Source organism: Artemia franciscana, chromosome 2, assembly GCF_032884065.1.
Source record: "Artemia franciscana chromosome 2, ASM3288406v1, whole genome shotgun sequence".
Taxonomy (NCBI): Eukaryota; Metazoa; Arthropoda; class Branchiopoda; order Anostraca; family Artemiidae; genus Artemia; species Artemia franciscana.
Window position 1 is genome coordinate 41,150,774 of NC_088864.1, and position 25,714 is coordinate 41,176,487.

At 34.8% G+C, this 25,714-nt stretch overlaps 1 protein-coding gene across 1 annotated transcript in view; it reads left to right on the forward strand.

The window, feature by feature from the left end:
- The window catches only part of LOC136041640 (medium-chain acyl-CoA ligase ACSF2, mitochondrial-like), a 36,680-nt gene that overhangs the window by 537 nt on the left and 10,429 nt on the right, over window positions 1-25,714 (forward strand). The window contains exons 2-8 of the mRNA XM_065726347.1: window positions 2,489-2,669; window positions 5,058-5,186; window positions 6,942-7,162; window positions 14,138-14,255; window positions 18,365-18,609; window positions 21,615-21,897; window positions 25,111-25,259. Coding sequence (XP_065582419.1) covers window positions 2,489-2,669; window positions 5,058-5,186; window positions 6,942-7,162; window positions 14,138-14,255; window positions 18,365-18,609; window positions 21,615-21,897; window positions 25,111-25,259 — 1,326 coding nt within the window. The remainder of the gene's footprint in view (window positions 1-2,488; window positions 2,670-5,057; window positions 5,187-6,941; window positions 7,163-14,137; window positions 14,256-18,364; window positions 18,610-21,614; window positions 21,898-25,110; window positions 25,260-25,714) is intronic.

A 25,714-nucleotide genomic window follows, 5' to 3' on the forward strand; every position in this document is an offset into this window, starting at 1 on the left:
TGCAAATGTATAGCCTAGCTCAAATTATATATTTCCAATACTTTCTGACACCTGTTAGGCCTAGCCTACTTGTTTTCAGGTTCTTGTTTCGTCACAGTTGATTCAATTCACAAGTACATAGGTTGAAGCAAGAGAGATATAGCCTAGCCAATTGGGAGAAAGGCCAAGATAGGAAATATATAATTTTGGCTAAACAGGCACATTATGGGGTGGGTGGGTAAAGTATAGCAGGGCTGCATACAAAATGTACTAGCTACAATTATTCTGCTTATTATGAAGTAGGCCTCTGAATTGTTTTTTGAACTTGTTTCCTTTTCTCAGTATATAGGCTACCAATATTTTGATTAAACTATGGCTTAGGCTGAGGTTATCATTTGTAAACATGGACAAGAAGTTCCTGGTCTTGAATATGATGTTATTTAGACATGTAGGTTGAGATGATGTTTCCTAGTTATAGATAGCTAGGACTAGGCTGGTAGACTAAGAATTGGTTTGTTATAATCTAGGAAAACTTTTCTTGGCATTTCAACTTACAGTCCTAGTTTACATTTTGGTTAGCCTAGCCTACACCCTCTCAGAAGAGAGCTCTAAATACTTGTTCATTTTGTTCCTAACAACATTTTACACCTCCTCTTGTTCAAATATATCCTGCACATTGTATATTGACAGTTGGGTATCAAAAGGTTTGAAAAGGGAAGAGCAAATAAAAAACCTAACAGTGTTATTATTTTCCCTCAGATAACTGAAAAAAACAGACTGATATGTAGGTCTTTTGATTTTACTTATCAATCTGTTTTATTTTGGTTATCAGAGGGGAAACAAAAAAAACCCTTGAAGCTTTTTATTTGCTGTTCTGAAAATTTATAATTATGGTGATATGACCTTTTAATGCCTGAGTGACAATATTTTTTATACATTTTTCCATATGTTACTCTTATATTTTTAATAGATTTAATGGCATAAAATCAAGAATAGGAAAATGCATAACAATTATACCTTAAATTATCTTAAATCACGCTTGCCTACAAAAAGGATGAATCCAGTGGATGCCAATCAATGATGATGGTGACTCAGTTCATTAGGGGCATGTCACAAAACAATGCACCATGATTTGCTATATCAATCTCTGTTGAGAGCAGACTTGAAGGCTTCAGTACTAGGAGACATGATTGTATTCTGGCTAAGTACATAGGCTAGTCACATGGTTAGAAAAAAATTGTTTTACAGCCTAGTATTAGCATGCTTTTGGTAAAGTTTCAGTTGGTACCCTCTTGTTCTTGGAAAACTGTAATTGGAATATGTTTATGATGATATTTTGGCTATGATCAATTTATGTGCCATTAATACAACCCCACACCTATATCCAGTGTATAAGACTTTGTATTTTTAGTGTTTGGAGTTTGGTTAAATATGACAAGTTTCAGAAACTCTTATACATTTTTCTACTTGCCACTGCACAGGTTCTAGGGTTGATTGATCTTGTTTGTTAACTAGCATAGAAATGGACATCCTGAATTCTAATTTAGGTTGGATCAGGCCCTTTAACCTTTTTTCAAGCTTCACATGCTTAGCTTGATGGCTTTAGCTAGAAGATCATAGTTCTACTGTTTCAGCATCATTATCTGATAAGCTTTGCTGAAGTGGCTGCATGTCCAACATAACTGTATCAAGCTTGGAAGTTACACTAGCCTGGTGCACTTTGATCAAAGATTGATGAGTAGAAATTGAAATCAAGCATTCCTTCAAGTCCTTAATTGCTTTTTCAAACAATGATTGGGTCACTGCCATTCTTGAATATTTTTGCTATAACAGCTGCTCAAGAGAAAAATCTAGTTTAGAAAAACATGAGACAAAGAATTACATGCAAGGGGGGCAATATTAAGCCCCTCACTTTCCCAAAAAATACAGCTGTAATTTAACTTCAATTGGCAATATTCCTTATGCTTGTAGTCAGCATACCAGTAAACTGGTCAAACAAGTAAGCTTGGGAAAGTAGAAGCACTGAATTAATGAATATCGAAAACTAGGTCAAGTTCAAATGTCTGAATGCTTAGGCTGCTAGAAATAAACATGCCTGAATTTAGTTTTGTAAATGTGAAAATTGGACCTATAATCCTAACTTTAAATTCTAAATGAGCTCATAGATAGTATATTTAGTTTTTTTTTGTCTACTAATGTATTTTCTTTTTATTATTGATTTTGTTTGTCTTGGTAGTTAATTGTGGATTTATTTGGGCAAAATACTCCTTGCACGAGTTAGTGGGTTAATAAATCCATTCAAGCCATATGTATCAGTTCAAAAGCTAGTTGACTAGTTGTTCTATTCTGCCTTCCAACGTTTTATGGTTTGTTATTCTGCTCATAGAAATCTTTATCTTAAGGGGGGTGGAGGATGTTTGCCACACCAGAATTAAAGAAAACAAAGAGTTTTCCTTCTTTGTGTTTAGGCATGAATATATTTAACCGTCTTTTTTCTGTCATATTACAGACTATATCCTCCCAAAACAAAATATAAACATAGTTACGTACATGGACCGTCTGATAGACCTCTCCTTGGACTGAATGTTGGGCAAGTAATTGATGAAGCTGCTGAGAAATATGGAGACAGAGAAGGCGCAGTCTTTGTGCACCAAGGGATACGAAAATCTTTTTATCAGCTGAAAGAAGAGGTGAAATGTACACTTTAATTTCTGCTTTTTAATTTGTGTTATTTTGCACTGTGGAATGTTTGGTATGGGAAATGCATGAATTTGAATTTATTTCCCAGATTTCTTTAAAGTTATGTTTTTTAGTGTAAAACAACTAGCAAGAGCCTGTTGGATGACTGGCATAAAAAGGAATAACGGTAAAATATATTGTTTTGTGAGAGAGCCCGCATTTTTTGGACCCTTCTCCCCAATATAGTTATAAGTTATCTTGTTCTACTCCATAAAAAAGAATTTATCCGAAGTTTCAACTCTATCCCTTCGATTGGAGACAAAACAGGGAAATTATTAGCTCAACAAAACCCTCTTGTGATGATTGAATCTAGCTAGCAGATCTTAAAAGTACTCGGACAAAAAGCTAGCCCTAGCTATCTGTTCTTTAACCTCGGATTGTTGGCCTGGTGTTATTTGCCAGTTATTTAAAGTAAGCAGTTGCATGCAGGAAACAGGAGCTAATTTCAAGAGGAGGTTTAAATTCATAAAAACACCATAATTAGCCAAGTTGGGTTGAGAAATTGAACAGGAGAGAGACAAAAACGTTGCGCTGTTTGTGGGAAAGATGGTAAGCATAATGGTCAATCCTCTTTATTGCTTGAATAGACTTAACTGCTTTCTAAAGGTAATTAGTTGAAGTTAAATAAAAAAAAAATATTTAGTGGAACTAAATAGTAATTAACTCTATAGATAAAAACTTTTACAGGTGGTCTTTTGTCCTTAGTTGTCAAAAATCTAATGAGTTTAAATTTGTATGGATTCTAGCATTATACAAGACTGATTAATTATAAATGTATCACCACTGAGTAATGAAAGTCTAGACAAGGTCTTTTTTTTTCTTATCCTTCCTCAAAGAAATACTCTTTTGAAGTTTTGCTCTAATTGAATCTGTTAGCCACCCATTATTTCCTGCACATATGGCACTTTAACACATGTTAGTCTTCAGCTACATGCATGGTTTTCAAAATGGCAATTACATGAAGGTAACTTAGTTTATCTTTTCTAACTACATGCCATTATATAACAATAATTTGGCCTGTCCTGCTGATCATGTATCATTTTTGATGGTGATTGAAATACTACTACTACTAATAACTCACTGCAGCACCAAGTCGCCTGAGGCCAACACAGCTACGCACGCTCCTCCTCCAACCTAATCTATTTAAAGCCTCCCTCTTTATACCCTCCCAGGAAGTTCCTATTTCCTTTAAATCTTTATTTATGACATCCTCCCAATCCAGACAAGGACGACCTGCTTTCTGTGTAGCCCCAGACGGTTGGCCAAAAAGGAAAATCTTCGGTAATCTGTCATCCTTCATCTGTAGAACGTGGCCTAGCCATCTCAACCTTTCTTTCATTATAGCCCTAGAAAGTGGGATTGAACCACATTTTTCGTACAAACTACTGTTTGAAATACGGTCAGTCAGCTGGGTGTCTATCAAAATGATCCATATAAAGGGGGATAGAACACAACCCTGCTTAACTCCTGATTTAATACAAAACCAGTTGCTAACCTCATTTCCTACCTTAACGGCAGTAGTATTATTCTCGTACATAGCACAAATCACTTTAATGTATTTTTCTGGTAAACCATATAAGGATAAGACCTTTGTTAACGCTCTTCTATCAACAGAATCAAAAGCTTGCTCATAATCGATAAAACTGAGGACCAAAGGTGTTTGACAACGAAGGGACGTCTCAATTATTAACCTAAGAGTGAAAACTTGGTGGCTTGTTCTTTGATTATTTTTAAAAAATATTCATGAAATATTTTTGTATTATTTAAATTTTAGTTTTTTAATTCTTTGATTATTTAAATAAAGGTATTGTGTGGCTAGAATTGGCTGTTAGTATGTCGATAATCCAAATTATAATGTAAAACGAGTAGTAGGCTACTATTCATGGGCTCTGATATTTTTACCAAGTGCTCCCTGTTAAAGCTTGCCAAGGTAAAAAAAAGAAGAAAAAACAAAGACTAAGGTATATAATAAGAAATGGTAATTAAAGCCAATTACTAAAAATACTTATTTTAATTAGTCGTCTTGTGAAGGTTATATCATGGCTTAGACCAACAATGTATGTTTAAACTCAAGTGTGAAATTTTCTATGCCCCCTCCCCCAACCTCTCTTTGTAAGTTTTTTTATGGTCTGGAAAATTTTTATTTAGGATTGTCTATGTTCAAAAGACCACTTTTGAAGCATATTCTAAAGTGTCAATTAATTCTCATACTGTGTTTTTTTTCCTTTTGTGAGTTTGAATATATTTTTGATTACATGTGTAAACAGTCATTAGAGTTTTTTTTGTTTTTTTTAACTATTATTTTTGACTATATTATGATTAATAATTAATTATTTAAGGCAAATATATTGGCTGCTGGTCTTATTTGCATTGGCTTAAAACGAGGCGACAGGATTGGGATATGGGGACCAAACAGCTATGAATGGCTTTTAACTCAGTATGCAGCTGCTAAGGCTGGTTTGGTTTTGGTAAGTTTGTTCATTGACTAAAATTCCTTTATTTGTGTTTAAAACTATAGAAGAGAGCTAAAAACTCGAGAAATGGAGTTTATGTGCACGAAGTGGCGAAAAACAGGTATGCTGAAGACTATTGTCTATAGATATGTGTGTCCACAAAGTTTTCTTTTAATTAGTCCTCTAATTAAAGGGAGCAGTGAACGATATCCTGAGTGTGTGAACCGTTCTTCAATTTATTGTTGTGATGACGCACCTTAGCCATCTATGATCTGTTAGCTATAGCATACACCTGAACCTCCTTAAAGTCGAAACTAAAACTCAAGCTGCTAATCTGTATCACATCTGCTTACCAATCGAATAAGCTCTTCTGTTGTTGCTTGGGTGATAAGAATGTAACCCATCCCTAACATTTCCAGACCAAGATTGCTAAGATTCGATGCCCCTTCTGTCACTTGTTTAGCCCTAGCACAATTAAGCATAACTATTGATTAAGTATTAACTATGGTTGTTATTTATGTGTCCCTTGCTATAATGTACGGTTTCAAAACTGATTACATGGTTCCGTTTTCTCATTATTCTTGTTCTCTTTTTTTTTTTTTTTTTTTTTTTTTTTTTTTTGTGATATGCTGTAGGGTTGGAACATGAAAAATCCTTAAATAAACAGCTTTGACGCTTTATCTTTGGTAAAGCAACACATCACTTTTCAGGATAATTTTAGCTGTAACGAAAGGCGTCTGTGTTTGCTGACCTCGGATCCATTGAACATTTTTTCAAAGGAGATTGTGGTTTTTTTTTCACGATGCTCGCGCCCATTCGAAATGGAATGTCAAATAACTATAGTTGCAGGGTAAGGGGTAAAAAATATATGCGAGATCTAACCTGCAAAATACAAAGACCTTAAAAGCCATCACTTCAAGACCTGGGCTCCTGTGCATTCGCCACCCTCCCCTCCCCCCTTGTCCTCGGATCTATTTAAAAATTTGCATTCAATTTTGCCTCAAATAAATGCACGAGAAACTTTTTAAGGTTATAATTTTAGATTCTCATAGCCAAATTTCAATTATTCGGAAGTAATCTTCCCATAGAATTCTCGTTTATTTCTAGATTTATACAGTATTTTATACAGCACTCTATTTAGGTGAAGCTATTTATATAGTCAGCGTTCATGTTATATTGTATGTTCGGTTTCATCCACAAAGGTTGAAGGTTGGGTCCACTTTTTATTCCCCTCCCCTCCATTTTTGTCCACGGATTTATTTAAAATTATTATCGAATTTTACTTTAAATGAAAATGCGGGATAGTTTTCAAGGTAGTGATAATAGATTTTTTAAGCCAAATTTGTATTTGCTTCCGGAGCTGTGCAATAATTCACACATTGTTCCATTTAAAGTATAGTTATTTACATAGTTAGGGTACATGATTTATTCCATATTAAATGTAGTCAATGAAAATTACCTGTGTCCAACTGTTTACATTGACTGGAATGTCTTTAGAATGTTGTTGCCTAAAGCTATCGCTCTTAAGTTTTGACTTTCTTTCACGTAAATTGCTAAACATATGGCCAAGGCCGTATCCAGAAGAGGGTACTGGTTTTGAAACCCCCCTCCCCTGAAATTTCGTCCTACTCGTAAAAACGTAACAAAAATGCATATAAACAAATTTCAACAGGGTTATTAGGTTTTTTCACTTATCCCCCCATCCGAACACAAATCCTAGATACGCCCTTCCATATGGTTTTAGTGATATCCCCGTTTTTTTTCGTACAGGTAAATGTAAATCCCGCTTATCAGCCAAACGAACTCCTGTACTGTATAAACAAGGTTGAAATGGCTGCTCTAGTGACAGCGGAGTCGTTCAAATTCCAACATTACTATGAGCTCATAAGTAGCGTGGTTCCTGAAATAGAGCATAGTTCCCCTGGGGAGATCCAAAGTAAGCATGCTCCTAGTTTGAAATCAGTCATTATGATCAGTGATGTTGAACACCGGTGAGTGTTTTTCTTTTTTTTCGTTTCTTCTTCTTCATTTTTAAAACGTTGCGGCGCAAATAATTTAATTATTACGTTCAGCTAATATTTTTTTTTTAAATTTGATCCTTCTGTTTTTTTCAGAACAGTTCGCTGACCCTTTGCATGCTAAAGAATATGAAGTTTAATATAGATGTAATATAGCCTATAAATTTGTCTATTTCTCTGTCTTTTTAGAAACTTTAGTATGACTTGCTGCTCTACCCTGTCAGGGTAAAATTTATTTTTGAAGCCGGAAAAAATAAATTTACGATTACTTATCACATATAGATAACATTTATGAGTGTAATTAAACAATTAAACATAAATGTTTGCGTAAAGGATTTAGTTTGACTATTAGGAAACAGTAAAAGCAAACAAACTTTTTTCTTCGAAACAATATTTAAGGATTCGCAGTACGCCCGATGCGCCACCCCTGGCTCTGGGGGATCTAACTTATAATGTAACGTAATCATAATAAACGTACAATCATAATAAAGCTCCCAGAGTTCGTACGAAGCTGCCACTCGTTTGGTATGTTCAAAAATTATGTTAGAGATTTTCTAGCTAGTAAATAATTTTTTTTTTTTTTTGTCTCTTTATTTTATATTCCGGTTTCCCTTGGAGTTAAATGTCTCTGGATTGAGTTGGATGTTTAATTGAATTGGTGAAATCATGTGCTACCCCCTGCCTAGCTTGTCATTTTTTTTGGAGATTATTAAGGTGGGCGATTCAATTTTGTTTTTTGGATTTTGTTTATATTTTTTTTGTGGTATTTTTTTTCCCTGTTCTTTCCCGGCCATGGAGCCTTATGGGGGAGATTGTCTTGAAGCAATTTTTTGTTAATGGATTTTATTGTTAAATAAAGAACTCAGAAACAATCATAGTAAAAAAAAAATAGATTTTTAACCATTAGAATGACAAACATCCAGATAGTTGCTCATTGACACTATATTCAATAAGATAGCCATTACCAAGAGCTGGTTCCGTAAAGCGCGTTTTTAAAGGCTTAGGAGGTTAGTGGAGGAGCAAATCAACCTCATTTCTTAAAAGAAAATCTATGATTAATTTACAACAGTTTATGATTGTTTAGCAATATGGACTTTGTTGGGAGGTGGATGGTTAGTGCCCTTCCTCTTAGTAAATTAATCGCTTTCCCTAGAAAAATCCTCAAAGTGAGTGTGAAGCTGTGACAAAAGATGACACGTTTTATTTGGAACCAAAATAAAATAATTGTTGTAGCTTGTTGTAATTCTGAAAAATTAGAAAAAAATGAGGTATTTTTAACTTACGAAGGAGTGATCGGATCTTAATGAAATTTTATATTTAGAAGGACCTCGTAACTTAGATCTCTTATTTTAAATCTCGACCGGATCCAGCGTCATTGGGGGGGGGGGGGGGGGGGGATCGGAAATCTTGGAAAATACTCAAAGCGGAGAGATTAGGATGAAACTTGGTGTTAAGAATAAAAACATGTTCAAGATACATGACTGGCATAAACGGATTGGATCCGCTCTCTTTGGTGGATTGGGGGGGGGGGGAGTAATTCGGAAAAACAGAAAAAATGAGGTATTTGTAACTTACGAACGGGTGATCAGATCTTAATGAAATTTGATATTTAGAAGGATCTTGTGCTTTAGAGCTCTTGTTTTAAATCCCGATCAGATCCGGTGACATTGGAGGGAGTTGGAGGGGGAAACCGGAATTCTTGGAAAACGTGAAAATTGAGGTATCTTTATCTTACGAATGGGTGATCGGATCTTAATGAAACTTGATATATAGAAGGACTTTATGTCTCAGATGCTCCATTTTCAATTCGAATTGGATCTGGGGACATAAGGGTTGGAGGGGGGAAACATAAATCTTGTAAAACGCTTAGAGTGAAGAGACCGGGAAGAAACTTGATGGGAAGAATAAGCACAAGTTATAGATGTTCGATTGACATAATTGGAACGGATCTGTTCACTTCGGAGGAGCTGTTAATTTGGAAAAATTAGAAAAATTGAGGTATTTTTAACTTAAGAACAGGTGACCGGATCCTAATGAAATTTGATATTTAGAAGAAATTCATGTCTCAGAGCTCTTATTTCAAATCCCGACCAGATCTGTTGACATTGGGGGGAGTTGAAGGGGGAAACCGGAAATCTTGAAAAACGCTTAGAGTGGAGAAATCGGGATGAAACTTGGTGGATAGAATAAGGAAATGTCGTAGGTACGTGATTGACGTAACCGTACTGGATCCACTCTCTTTGGGGGAGTTAGGGGGCGGGGTTTAGTGCTTTGGCGAGTTTGGTGCTTCTGGACGTGCAAGGACGATGAAAATTGGTAGGCGTGTCCGGGAGCTGCACAAATTGACTTGATAAAGTCGTTTCTCCCGATTAGACCATTTGGGGGGCTGAAGGGAGAGGAAAAATTAGAAAAAATGAGGTATATATATTTATATGAGGTATATATATATATATATATATATATATATATATATATCATGAAAAGAGAAATCACCAATGCAACAGCACAAACACAAAAAAAAAAGAGACAGAAGGAGAAAAGGAAGACTGTTTTCCTAAATTAGTGATTAATATAGACCAGCACTTGAATGAGGCCTTAACCCTACTCATCCATACAATCACATAGGTCAAACAGCATAGCCACACACAATCAACCATAAAGAATAATCCATGGACAGGCAGTCATGTCGTCAATAACTATAAGTCGTCATTTACCAAACAATAGAAAAAATAATATAGACAAATAATTCAGAGGCAACACCCAACATAAGGGCTCATCAGGAGAATACACTGGCCTATATAGGGTTTTGCCACTCTAAATTCTCTACCCAGCACAGTGTTGTGGCTACCACAGAATATCCATGGCATCCCCGCGTCAGGTATCACCCCCAAAATATATGCCTATGAACGAAAAAAAAACCAGCAAATGTAAAACAACCAAGTAAAACCAAAACAAGCTTATCCTGTTAATATATCCCTCCCTTTAGCAACAATAGGTAAACTAAATATTATAAATTTTACCAAATCACAAATATTAACACATTGCAAAAAACCTGAATGAACTAAACAATTATAGAATTCATCTTTACCATGTGGCTAATTTTTAAGAAAATCCGCTCAATTAGAAACACAATTCAAAATAAATGGCGCTGCGACAACATTTCTCGAACCTCCGAAATTAGTTGAAAATTTCTTTAAGTATTTCTAGATAACTCTTTTGATATTTATTTAAAAGTTCGTTATAATGAAAACTAAATTTTTTAAATTGCCAAGTTAATTTATTTGCAGAAAAACCTCTTGATATCAATTTTTGGCTTAAGATTTTACATCTATTTTTAAAATCAATATAATTACTACAAATCCTTGCATAACGAAGTAACTGTGAGAAAAACGCTGAATATGTGATATTTGAGTGTATATTGCTTTCAGGGAATGGGAAACTAATCACTTCAAAATCAAAATCATCCGTTTTATTATACATTTTAAAACTTAATTTATTATTATCACAAATATTAATATTTAAATCTAAGAAATGATCTTCATGACCAGCGCCATGACTAGGCTCAAGAATAAGCTCTGATGGATATATATTTTTAGAAATATCAATGAAATCTATATATATATATATATATATATATATATATATATATATATATATATATATATATATATATATATATATATATATATATATCATTTTGCAAAAAAAATTAACTATGGCTCTGAAGACAAAAAGTTGGAAAATTAGTAATACAGAAATAAACAGTCTTCCTGTTTTAATCTGCATAGACCTAGATTGAAGTATATGATCACATACTGGAGCACTATTAGCTTGTTACGGTAACTCAGTTACCAGTAGTAATATTTTAGTTGCCTTTTCAAGCAATTCATGAATTTTTAAATTTCAGAAATATGAGGTAACCAGGCAGTAATTTTAAACAAGAGCAAAAGCGGAGAAGGATAGGAGCAATAATTTAATTAAAAAGCCAATCATGATGGCAAAATTGGGTGAAAAATATATTGGTTTTTATGGCAACTAAAATTGCCTATCCGATGAAATGGAGAAAATATAAACAATCGCCGTAAATTTTTTCGTCTGTTCAATTTTTTCAAGGGCAGCTTGATTATTCATAATAATGAAAATGGCGTTTTAGTTCACATTAGTTAGGGAAATTCTGAGTTTACGTGGTCATTTTCAAGCAATGCCCTCTATTGGACCCGTGCCACGTCACCCTCAGAATGGTTGTTTGAAATTATGCTTGTTACAAATAATTGCTTGAAAATTACATCGTAAAGGCTAAATTCCTATATTTAAAAGCTGTTTCATCAAATATAAACTGGTGACGTAAAGTAATTTAAAATATGTCAAATCCGTAGCAAGTTAATTAAATATTACCTTTGAATTTTATATATTGCCAGTTATGTTAGTGTCAGCTATAGACTTTAAAGCAAACTTTGTTAGATACCTCTCAGTATTCCATTTAATATACCGGGGGAGAGGGGGAGCGCTTAATCCCCTTCCTCTGAAACGGAAACAGTAGAAAAAACTTCATTCTCGAGGCGGGTATTTCTGGTAAAAAGAAAAAAAAGAAATAAACTAACAAAAAAACTTCATATAACTAATTTGATTTCAATCTCCAGAAGAAAAAAAACTGTGAAGATTGACCTCCTTATGGAAACAGAAGAAAAGACTTTATTCTCGAGACAAGTATTTCTGGTATTAAGAGGGAGTCGGAGGAGAAACTTTAGGTAGTTGAAGAAGAAACTGATCAAATCTTTAGTTTACTCTATATTCAATAGCCAATTCCATATTGGTGAAAACTAAAAAATAACTGGTAAAGCAACTGCTGAATAAAGATGTAACAAATTTTTTCTATTTTGGCTGAATTTTAGTTAAGCCATTTTAGCGTAACTTATCCTTAAACCCGTTTTAACGCTGTCAACTATCATTGTTTGACTCAAGATATTTCAGAGAATATCTTGAACGTATTTGATGGTCGTCTACAATTACAGCCAAACTGCTGTGTAGCCCGCACATATGGGACGGTTCATAATCGAGGAACTCCGTCTTAGCAGCATTAACTGACAACCCAACATGTTTGTAGCCTTCTACAAGTTACTCATAATTCATTTGAAAAGTATGTACATCACTGCTTATCATAAGTAAGTCATCGGCATCGCAAATAAGGTCCAAAAATTCAGATAAAAATCTTCCGTTTGTTTCCTCTGTAATAGAGCGGTCAGAGCATCAAAAAGCAGAGGGTCAGAACTAATCCCTGTCTTACACCTTTTAAAAGGCGTATGGACGACGATAAATTTCAATCTGACAGTTTTACACGAAATGGAGTAAAGACGGGACCAGAACAAGTGTCGCACTCAAGCCAAGCTTTGCACCAGAACTTTGATGGTGTCCTGCATCTCTCACATGATGATTTTTATTCCAACCCGGCTTGTGGATCTCTACTCGAATCCGCGCTTCAGCAACGGTGCTGACTGTGCCACTTTCATGATGTGGACTATATCGCCGCAATACAAATCTAATGCTTGGGTATCAGACGAACCGTGCATTATTAGATGATGCGGAACTTTGATTTTCTGTAGAACATTGTCACAATTAGACTGGTACATTTCTCGATTAATTTTTTTTTTCATTCAGTTTTAGTGTAAAACTTGCTGTTTCTTGACGAAGCTACCTTCACGGAAGGAACTTTGAATCGCAAACCAAGGTAGTCACTCATATTATGCTCAGAATCGACATAAATAGGATCTTTTATATTATAATTGGCGAGGACGTCGTCAAGCTTAGTAACGCTTCCGGAGTTCTGCATGTAAGTGCAAGAACTATATTTGAAATAAATGGCTAGATCGTCTGGTATATTGGACATATATATTTTTGCAAATTTGCTTGAAGCACTGCCAGCGATTTCGTATTTTAAGTCACCCATATACGGCTACTCGTCGATCCTGAAGTTCGTTCATATTATGAACGAAAAAAAAGGAAGAATTTAATTCCAAAATTTGGTTTCATAGTGTGACGTTTTTGGTTGTGGTTAACCAAACGCTTATGGTTTCCCACCCAGCCTCTAGGTAGGAGGTTTTACTGATAAAGCTTCAGCAGTCTTACTGATGCAATGTCCTGCAGGGATATTAATTGGGGGCAGGGGAGGGGGCAACTGCCCCTCCTCATAGATTTTGAAAAATATAATTTTTGGTGTCCTATGTTCTTATAAAATCCTCCCCCTCTCCCTATGTTTTTCTAAATCGCAAAGACACTAATATTGGTCGTCAGCTAACTACCAGACTTGAGATACTCCTTTTCAGACACAGCATAAAACAATTAATACAAAAGAAAATTGCAACCGAAGTGTAATCTTGACTGGAACTTATCCTCATTTCACAACTAAAAATAGAAAATCCAAAACAAGCTAAGTTGTTTCATGTGAGACCAGTTCTAAATCCCACACTTTTTTTCTTTTCTTTTTTTATTTTTTCTTTATTTGTGTCAAGAGACTAAATTATAGGAGCCAAGGAGGTTGATTATAAATCTCTCTTGGAGAACCCGGATGCCAACAAAAATATATATTGTTGTGCCTGAAACAATAGTGAATCTCCCATTGATATAATTCTATAGGAGAGCTAAAATAAAGATTTTGAGCTTTTCAGAAAAATATTTTTGTGCTCTAAGATGCATGCCCAAGCCAAGTTATAGTCAGACTTGTGGATAAAACTAAAACCAGGCATGACCACAAAGCCAAATTTACACATGTGTACTTTAGTGAGTTGTGCTAGGGTCAACCTCTTAGGAGTAATTGCTGTAACTGTCCAATCAGAATAAAGATTTAAGGCATAATCTTTCTGTGTTTGAAAAGAAACTTTCAGAGTGTGAGTGGCCTTTTTTGAATATTTGTTTGGCAACATGGTACCATATAATTGTAGTTTTATTTTCTAGCGGAACATTCAAGTTTTCCGACTTGCTTCTTTCGTCCTCAAAGGATCTATTGAGTCAAGTTGAAACCGTACAAAAGAAAGTACAATTTGATGAACCTGCTAATATTCAATTTACATCGGTATGTTTTTTCGTCGATAAGGTTATAATAGCTAAAATATATGGCGTACATACGTTAACAAGATGTGCGATTTGTTAATTTTAATTTTAGAGAGAGGAAAAGATTTTTGCTCCAGCAAAAGCCCAAAGCAAAGACCTGAGAGAGAAACCTTATTAAATACATCCTTTGGGGTTATGGGATGGCAGCTCCCCCGAATAAAATTCTTCTTTGAAGGAAGTACTGTGATTTACTTTGGACTGATGTCCCCTCTCTGTTGGGGCACCAAGTACCAAGCAATTTACGACGCGTTTGATTACTTGATATTAAAAAAAAAATAGAAATGGTGTGAGTTATGGATCGTATGCACTATAAAAGTGCACAGAAAGCACTTTCTATGTGCACAGAAAGTATAAAAAGTCTTAGGCTTTTTGGATGTAACTAATAGTCGTGATCGTTGTATTCAGGCCTTGCGTTTAACTTTGAAGAAGAAAGAATACGTATCTGTAGCACTGTCGTCTATTGGGTATGCTTTTAGATGCTAAAATCTGTTATGGATTCACAATTACATCAGCATCAACCTTTTGTACTTTCTTTCTTTTTCACGCTTAATTTTATTCTTTTTATGATCTATATATTAGTGCAGTTATGCAGTCAAGATTGTATCCAATGGGGGTTGGGTGGGCACTAGGGCCTATGGGCCCACCTGCCGAAATTTTTGTCTGACTCTTAAAAACGTAACAAAATGTATATAAACAAATTTTGACGCGTTTTTTAAAGTCTCTTTTTACCCCCCTCTCCCCCAAACAAAATGCCTAGATACACTCTTGTATGCAGTCCTCGTTAAAAACGCACTTTAGTTTTTTCAGGCTGTTCAAGGTTGAAAATGCTAGAAAATTATCCAGCCTATTCTTGAAACAGGAATCATTTTTTCTCTGAAAACGATCAAAATAGTATAGAGTATTGGCCTCGTCTCAAAATCGCTCTTCGATCCATTGTTGATGGACTACGCTGCCTTTCTTAGCATAAACGCGATATCTTAAGGAAATACATTCTTTGATAATGAGTATTTTGTTAACCTGTCTAACGCACATCCTAATAGCGATCCTGAATTATTCTTTTAAGGTCAAGTTTCTCATAATATACGTAAAAAAGAATTTTAAATGAATTATGCAAAAAAGTACATGTATTAAGAGGTGGGCGAGGTAAATTCTTTACTAAGGCACTTATTACTAAAAGTTTGTTGAGACACATTCTAAACGCTTTACACTGTGGTTTAATATAAAGCTGTTCAAGTATAAAGATTTCAAACATAAGGTCAATTTACAGCATCTCCAGTTTTTAGTGTTAAATGTCATTGTGATTTCTGTACCCCTCGGGATATTTATCCCATAGTTTTTTTTTTGGGAGGGAGGGGGAATACCGTAAGAAAGACGCGAAATAGGCAAATTGTAGAGAAAAGATAATGAATTATAGAGACAATAGTCACAAGATTTTGGGAGGACAGGCCCAACGGCTTCACTTTTAATGTAAATGCCTGTATCGTCTTTTTTAGGCTGGTGGGATAAAATACTGGAAAAAGAAAATATGAAGAGTGGGGACTGTTTGCGAAGACACTGACTAGAATATATTTGTAACTATGTTGGTTTTTCTTTGTTTCTTTGAGTAAAGGATACTGTTATGATTTATTTTACCGTTATTATTTCCTTTTGTCTTTAGCTAACAGTACTTAAAACTTTTGTTTGTTTTCCGCCTCACCTGGAATCGGAATTTAGATCTTACGCGGGAATTTGTTTAATCGTAAACTCCCCTTACCCATGGCTTACACTAACGCCTGACAGGGGCTCGAATTTCGCTTCACTGGATGGATTTCCCGTGGTCCGATGAAAAAATGTCTTCCTTTGAACAAATGTTCGATTTGCTTTAGTTTGGAATTAGAGTTGAAATATCTGATCGGCAAATCGAGGTATATATAGTATTATATATAATAAAAACATTTTTTTTTTAGCTGCAAGTAAGAAGCGACATTAAAACTTAAAACAAACAGAAATTATTTCATATATGAAAGGGGTTGTCCCCTCCTCAACGCCTCGCTCCTTACGCTAAAGTTTGACTCTTTCTCACAACCCTACTTTTCAAAACAATAAAGAATTGAAGAAATTCAAGTAAGAAATGTCGCTTCTTACTTGCAGTTAAAAAACTTGTTTTGCTTTTTTATTTAATTTCTGAACGTTTTTTAATTAAGGCATGTTTTGATTTTGGCTCACCACACATGAATAATTAAAAGGAAATTTGCGTTTTCATTTTTTTTTTTTTTTTTGACTAAATGGCTTTCTCATAGTTTTTTGATAAAAAAGGGGTGGGGGAGGAGACCTAGTTGCCTTCCAATTGTTGGTTACTTAAAAATGCAACTAGAACTTTTTTTACGAACGTTTTTATTAGTAACAAATATACGTAACTTACGAATTAATTTACGTAACGAACTTCTATATTTGTGTAATTTATTACGTATATGAGTAGGTTCGCCCCCTCGTCAATACCTCGCTCTTTACACTAAAGCTTGAATTGTGTCCCAATTCTCTAAAAATGACCCTTAACTCACAAAGGCCGTGGAAAAAAGCTGGAATTAGTAAAAATACTTTAGCGTAAAGAGCGAGGTATTGTGGAGGAGACGGACCCCCTTATATACGTGATAATTTCTGTTCTTTTTATGTTTTAATGCTGCTCCTTACTTCCAGCTGAAAAAAAACTTTTTTTTAATTTATATCTCATTTTTTTAATGCTAGAAAATCCTGTGAACCCTTAATGGAAATTCTTTTCCCTCATGATAGATTCCTCCATGGAAAGATTCTTCCACTTAACCCCCTCCCTCCGACCGACCCCCCTCAACGCAAAAAGTCTCCCAGAAAACGTCTGTACACTTCCCAATAACCATTACTATTTTATTTTTTTTTATTTTCTTTATTTCCCTCACAAAATGAGGAGTACGCTACAATATAATATAAAGAAAAAAAAAACAAATGATAACACTTACAATCAAAACCTATCAAATATTGATCAAATACTTCAAAAAAAAAATTACTATGTGTAAACAATGGTCAAAGTTTGTATCGTGCAGCCCCTTCCTCGGGGACCTGTGGGGGATTAAGTCCTCCCGAAAGACATAATTGTTAGGTTTTTCGACTACGCTAAAAAACGGATATCTCAAAATTTTGATCCGATGACTTTGGGAAAGCGTGGGAGGGGGCCTAGGTGCCCTCTAATTTTTTTAGTCACTTAAAAGGGGCACTAGAACTTTTAGTTTTAGTTAGAATGAACCCTCTCACGACATTCTAGGACCACTGGATCGATCCGATCACCCTGAAAAAAAAAACAACAAATAAACACGCATCCGTGATCTGTCTTCTGGCAAAAAAAAACGAAATTCTACATTTTTGTTGATAGGAGCTTTAAACTTCTACTCTGATACGCTGAATCTGATTATGTGATTTTCGTTAAGATCCTGTGACTTTTAGGGGGTGTTTCCCCCCTATTTTCCAAAATAAGGTAAATTTTGTCAAGTTCGTAACTTTTGACAGGTAAGACTAAACTTGAAGAAACTTATATATTTAAAATTAGCGTGAAAATGCGATTCTTTTGATATAACTGTTGGTATCAAAATTGTTTAGAGTTTCTGTTACTATTGAGCCGGGTCGCTCCTTACTACAGTCTGTTACCACGAACTGTTTGATATATGCTCGAGGCATATACTATTTAATATGCAATGCCCAGATAATGTGCTATATGTAATTTTATTCAAAGGAGTTTTTCTTTATACCATCTGAAATTCACATAGTGACGTCGCTTGGTTGACGTCAATGAAACGGCACAATATCAGTATTCCTATGGGAGTTCAAATCCTTAATTTTACTGATATTGTAATCTAGGCATTCGGTCAAGAATATTTAAATTGGAGGAAAATGATAATAGTTATACGAGCTTGGTATTATAGGCCTATTAATTTAATTACTGTACATCTATCATCGAGCCAATGTATCCGGTTTATAATTCCGCTATTAGAAAATTAAGGACCCATCTACATCCATCTTTCCTCTCTAGGACTGATTTAATTATGTTATTACTCTCTTTTATAGGGAACAACCGGATACCCAAAGGGTGCCACTCTTTCTCATCATAACATAGTGAACAATGCTTATCTGTTTGGATTTCGGATTGGCTATCACGAACAAGAACACCGAATTTGTCTTCCTAATCCTCTTTACCATTGTTTTGGCTGTGTTGCAGGATCTCTTGCTGGACCTCTGCATGGAGCTGCTTTGATTGTACCTTCATCGGGTTTTAACCCTGAAAAAGCACTGGAGGCAATACATACTGAACGGTTGATTTTTCTCTTTTTTCTTTGATTTAGATATTTTTTCGAAAAAGAAAATTGGGATAGTTAAGAGTCTTGGTTAGTGTTTAGATAACCATAACCTTCAATATAGCTCCATAGCTCTTCTTTTTGACAATCCTGTGATGCTCACGGTATTATTCCTAATTTCGTACAACGTTCATTTTGTTCTTCTCACATACGTGCCCCTCCTCCGTCTCAATGGGAGGTTTCCTGCTTACCCACATGGGTTTTTTTTCTTTTTTTTTCAAGTAAAACCGAGAAAGCTATGATCATCAAACGGATGATGCAAATGTTGAATATTCAGGAAATTGTATATTCTAATCCTGATGGCGACACACTTTTGTAAAAATTTTCAGTTGTTATTAACATTCCTTTTATTCTCAGAATTTTTACTAAGAGAATAAAATAAACTTATTCTCATATTTAATGATATAGATGGTGTTGCAGCTAAGTTTTATAAGTTTTCATTTTTGAGTTTACATGTATTCTTTGAAAAGAAAGTTTTATAATTTCTTAAGCCATTTTGGCCTGCCATAACGTAAAGAAATAAAGCGATCAGAAATGGGGTTTAAGCCCCGTGGTTTAATTTTTTCTTAATTTTAAAAATGTTCTTAATTTATCATTGTTTATTGCAAAACTTCTGTCACTACTCACCCGGTTTCCTAAGTAAAGCCATTTAATTGGTTGGGGAAGATGCCGATAAATGACATATTGCCCTGAAGATTACAAATTATCAACTAATATTCAATAAGTCAGCGTATTGCATTTTGCAGTAGCGCAATATCGTCATGTGAAACATGAAGGGAAATATTGGTTACAAGATTTATCAAAAATTAAAAAGACATTGTGTTGCCGATATTTTGAAATATCATATAATTGATTCGGATACCTCTAACCTGATCTACCTTAGAGTGTACGCCAAATGTACAATGTACGCTTGGTGCAGGAAACCTCATATGACCACGATTGTCATTATGCACAGCGCCTCGCCTTTGGGGATGGGAAGTGGTGCAACCGCAACGGGCCCCGCACCTACAGAAGAGTTACGTTGTGCCTCCGTTTTGCAAAAAAATGTAATAACAAACCCTCGCACGGAAAACATTTTCCCCAAAGGACACTCCCCATCGTGACACCGGTTGCCAAGGACTGTTTCTGAATTTGTTCCTATCTTTTCCTCCGTCCGTTGCTTTACCTTCAGATATGAAAAAACCTTTGTCCCCTTTATTACTCATAAAATAAACCGGTAGTTTTCCTTTTCTGTTATTTGGTACTGGTGATATCCAAGTTTTATGTTCGTTCGCTTGTTTTGTTTCCTCCTTTTTATATATTCTTCTTTAAACCTTTTTTAATATATGTTTTATTTCATTCTTGGGTTTTATCAATTTTTATCTTTTCAACTTGCTGACATTTTGCAGTTTAATATTTTTGACTAATGAATGATTTTTCATTCTGATATTGTTGTTCTGGCATATTTCTACCAGTTTTTTAGTTGTTGTGCTTTTTTATGTTTTTTTTTTTAGCTTATATTGTTTTTTATGACTCTGAAATACTATTTCTGCCCTTCGGGGCTTGTGATAGAAATGTTTAAAATAAATATCCTATCCTATCTACCGGGAACATGCACTAACAGGGTCAACTATGCTACGAATTACAATCACATGAGTGATTTTGTGATTTAGTATGGGGCCTCGCAGAAAAAGCCGTGGAATGTACGGTTGTGATTTCAAAATGTGGTCCTTTGTGTGGAGCGGGGCCAGTGGTTTTAAAACTCAAAACCCCCCTTTTTAGCCCCTCTTAGTCCTGGTTACCAAATAAATGTCCCTTTCTTTTGTTTATTTAGTTACTTTAATTTACACCCATTCTGGGACTCCCTGTGGAACTCCACTCCCCGTTTTCTTCTGCTTCGTAGTCTCTGTGTTTTCCGTTTAGCGTAATATTTTTTTCCGAGACGGATTAATTAGCGTATAGATCACGACGTTAGGCCCCGTGGACCAGTAAGGCTGCCTCTGATTGTGCAGCAAAAAATGGGTAAGCTATTATAGTTTATTATGGTTTGATTTCTTTAGTTACATAAAAATGAGCCTTCATCTAAAATTTTTTTCGAATAAGTTGCTCTCACTTTATCTCTGCTTTTTGCAAGGACCGCTTTGATTTTTTTACCCATAGGGTAAAAAAAAGGAATACAGAACTCTTTAGAGTGATAGTGCTATACAAAAAAACATACAATTTCTATCATTTTTCTGAGACAGCGAACTCGCTGTTCTGATTTTTTTCGAAATCCGATTTTGAGTATTTACGCCTCTCCTTTTTTTAAAGAAGTTGTAATTTATATTATTCTTTTGATAGCTTCAGTCTTAATAAAAAAAAAATGTATCAGCGTGAAAAGCAAAGTCACTAATGTGGAGATCCAAAATATGACCGACCAATCTCCTGTTATAAATATTATTCGCCAGCGTCGATGGCAATATTTAGACCATGTCTTAAGAATGAGAGAGCTTTGAAATCTCAAGTCCACCTTCCAATGGCAATCTACATAATCGAGAAATAGGGATCATCCCAACAACACATACGCCGGACCTATCAGTCAGATCATCGCTTCCTTAACTCGTTCTTGTAACCCGAGTGGAAAGATGTGGTAATGGCAAGAAAATATCGCGACGACTGAAGACTCCTTATCGATTCCCTGGGCGTCTCTGGAGGCACAGGAGGATCTAGGTTCTACTGTTAAAAAGTAATATGTGTTTTATGCCATCTATTATATAATACTCTCAGCTCTCGATTTGGCGTACTGTGGGACAACGGCCATTCTTTTCTAGGTTAAAAACGGTAACTCCTACATCCTGATTTCCTTGTGAAATCAAAAAGTTAAGAGTCATTCAAGGCTTTTATTATTAAAATAACTAAAAATTAAAAAACATTCTTTAATCGATTTGCTTATGACCAGCACATGTATCATTTTTTAGAGGGACTTGTATAAATCTTACTTATAGGTGCACATCCTTATATGGGACACCTACTATGTTTGTCGACATGATCCATGCGTTTGATTTGTCTAATGCCAAGTTCGATGTAAGCAGTTTATCAACAGGAGCAATGGCTGGTGCTCCTTGTCCCGAAGAACTAGTTAAAGGGGTAATAAACAAATTGCATATGAGAGACTTCATTGTGATGTACGGTATGACAGAAACAAGCCCAGTCAGCCTACAGTGCTTCAATAGCGACCCTCCCGAAGTCAAATCGACAACTGTTGGATATCCTACAGAACATGTTGAAGTATTAATTTTTGGCTTTTCTATGTTTTAAACTCGCTTTCTAATGCTTGTTATTATTTAAACACTTGCTACTTTGAAAACATTCTATGGTATCTTTTTAACTTGACTCTATTTGGAGCTACTGTATTTAAAACTGACTTGGAACAGTCTCCTCGAGGGACTGTCTAAAGACCGTTGATGATATTTAAACAAATCCCTCTTCTTTTTCATCTTACTTTTTTATTTAATCTAGTTTTGTATTCTATTTTTGTGCATAATGCTGAATCATTTTCGGAATTTTTATTGGGGGTTATAAGGCAGACAGACTCTTCTTCTCTGTGGGGGAAAGGTTAAACCTCTCCCTCCCTGTACTTTAGCTGGAAAAGGGGGATATATATTATCACTAGTGGATAAGGTTTATTTTAAAGTCTGTTTAACAAAACTGACAATAAGTAAGATTCCCAGGAGTTGATATCTCAATAAACTGTTATTGATTGAACATACTACAAAATACTTTGTGACACAGACTAAGGTTTGATGAAACCTATCTTAGAACTAAATCAGTCCCAACTGCAAATTGGTTTAAATTATCCCTGATCTCTTCACCATCAATAGTAGTTGTAGAATTTTTAGAATAACATTTTATAAATTCATTCTCTGTTAATAATAATGAGATACAATTCTATTTTTCATTAAAGGAAGGCATGTTTCTAAACTTTACACTGGAAATTCTTGGTCTTTTGGACTTATATGCTAGTTATGGAAGTTGTAAAATCAGTAATTACGGATTAAGGAGAGTAACATAATTAAATCGTATGATTGTGCTGATGCGGAACACGATCAATAAGGTTAAAGATTATAGCTACTCATCAAAACTAATTCCAATTAGACTCAAATAAATGTATTGCTAATCCCAATAACGAGTGATAAACATGTTAACTATATTGAGCTCCATTTGATTTTGAGGAAACATGCTTTTGCTGTATCTTGTAAAATCATCTATTGAACATAGTTTTTGGAAATTAATGTTTTGGCTGCCTAAATTCGACTAATGAAAAACTCTTACAAAATTTTACTAAGAGAAATTTACTCACAGATTTAGTTGTTCAAAAACTATTATTATGGCCTTCTTCGAAAATATCTCAGTGGAGCTTAAAAAAGTTTGTCCAGGCTTCCTATAAATTATGTGTATATTTTTTTGAATACAATGTTTATTTAATCAGAATATGTACTATAGGCTACTACGTTTCTTGGTAGGTTGTAAACAAAAAAATATGTACGGTACTGCTGCTACCGACCACACATCATAGCCCAGAATCGCATGATTCCGTCACAGCAAAACCACTCTGTGGAGAAGCCTCAGTTTCTACTGCAAAATCACTCTGTTCATAATTTTACTCCCATGGAATTTCTGCCTTCATTTAATTTTTCCTTGCCACTCTTCCCAACCCGTTCCAGGACACCCTGCGATTGGCCTAATCGACTTCAAAAAGAATGGAGCAGGAAACTTTGGCTCAGTAATTCAAACATTGAATGTTTCCGTGTCTTAAGGGAATCTAATGCCGAAAACAAGGGAGCTGCAGCAATTCAAAAGGCGCTCAGTTATAAGACTAAAATTTTACACAAGACGTTGTCGACTTTCAGGTTCTGTGTAGCATGCTTTTAACACTTTTCTGGCCCTGTGATTCATCAGGCTTAAACAAAATCTAATGGGTAAAGTAGAAGGGGCCAATTTATTTCAAACGCACTATTTCTACATCCGTATATTCAAGAATTAACTGTCAAAATTATGAGACAAATTGAATTTGATTTTAAAGATATTGTTGAAGCACCAGAATCAAAAATAGGTCTTTAAATGCTCAAGTCACTAAAGAGACTTTAAAGAGGCAGTCAGCGCTTTTGCTTCAATCTCCGCCTGCGAATTTTTTGTTTTCGAAAATGAAATCGACCAGACATAAGATACACACAAACGTAACGGCCCCTTACCTACATTACCAACTGCAGTTTGCAAATACCCAGATAAAGATTAGTTTGCAAAAAGTTAGTGAAATGTAGGAGAAAAAATTCAGTTGTAAAAAACTAAATATTTTTAATTAATTTACATCTATGTAGTCTTTTTTTCCTTGTCCAGAGTTCCACATTTTTGTACAGTGCTGTTTCTTTTACTGGAGTATAATTTTTTCGAGGGGCGCCCCTTGTTAAGGTCGCCCTAGATCACCGTTTGCGGTCATGGTTTCTTGAGGCGATTTTGTGGATTGTTCACCCTGACGCCATTGTATTGTCTATGTCTACTTGTAATAATAATAGTAAACACAATAATGTTAACTAACTATCTTTCAATTTTACACTCTAAATCCGAAGTGGGTCTGAATTGAATTTGGGGTATATTTTTTATATGTGGTCCATGGAGTAATGATGCTTTTCATTATGCCCTGCAAAAGCGTTTAGGATGACTATCCCTGTTTTACATAAAAAATAAAATAAAGCCGGCTGTTCTGTTATACCTGAATACCAGATATTCGGTAGATATATTAAATGGAAGATTCTTTTCAGATTCTTATGGTACAACAGGCCAAAAATTGCTATGTCCCTTCTTGTTAAAACGACATGTTGTAAAACTGGGTACCGGATTTAATCAACTCATGATCGAATTAATTATTTATTGAGAATTTTAGATAATTAATTAACTAGATAATTAATCTAGATTTTAATGAGCAAGCTAATCGTATTCAATTCGAACCCTTCTTGTCATTAATTTAGATCAATGTTAAGATGCTATGAATTTTCTATTGATGAATTTTGTCTCGATTACACATGCCATAAAAGTTCAAAGTGATCTATTTTTTCTGCTCCACAATCGAAAAACGATTCTGGTATATAATTTTCATTTTCTTGCCGCTTTTTCAATAAAAAAAGAGACGTTCTGTATCAGAAAAAAATATTTGAAGCATGTTGAGATTCTAATTAGGCAATAGATTAGCACCTAAGATACCTAATTAGGGACTTTTTCTTTTCCTTTTTTGAACTCTTCTATTGCTCTGTCTTAGAATTCGAGCTTTAAATTTAAAATATCATTTCAAAAAAAATCTCGTTTAGAAGAGTTTTGTATAAAAATGTTGCAGACTTTTTCTATCTTGAATGTAACAATTGTTCTATTATGAATACAACATGAATATAAGTAACAGTGCTTCTTGTTTACCGATTAACCTTTTAAATGTTTTGAATATTATTTCAGATAAAGATAGTTAACGAAGAAGGTGAAATTACTCCAATAAATACTGCTGGGGAAATTTGTGTCAGAGGACATTGCAATATGCTCTACTATTGGAACGATGAGGACAAGACAAAAGAAATAATAGCTGAGGATCGGTGGCTTAAAACTGGGTGCGTGGATGACGATTGGTATTCATTTTCTACTGATAGGATAATATTTAATTCTTCATCATTTACAGGCAAAAAAAAAATGTTTTGACGCTCCCAATATCTGATTTTTCTGCGCTGTGTTAGCGGTTTTGAAATTTCGAAATTTAAGTAATTGATATCTTAATTCTATATTGTCATAAAAGAATTTGCTAATAATAGCAACTAATTGGTAGCACCAAACCGCCCGAGGCCGCACGGCTATGCACCCTCTGTCCCATCTGCTGTAAGCTTCACTCTTTCTTATGAGATTTTAAATCCTTTCTTATGACCTCTTCCTATTTTTAGTAATGTTTCATTCGTAACATATGGTGTGGCCGTTATAACCTTTCTTTCATTATTACCCTAGAAAGCTGGAGCGAACCGCAATTAGTTAAAACGGCTACATAAAACTATCCATAATAAAAATAATAACATTC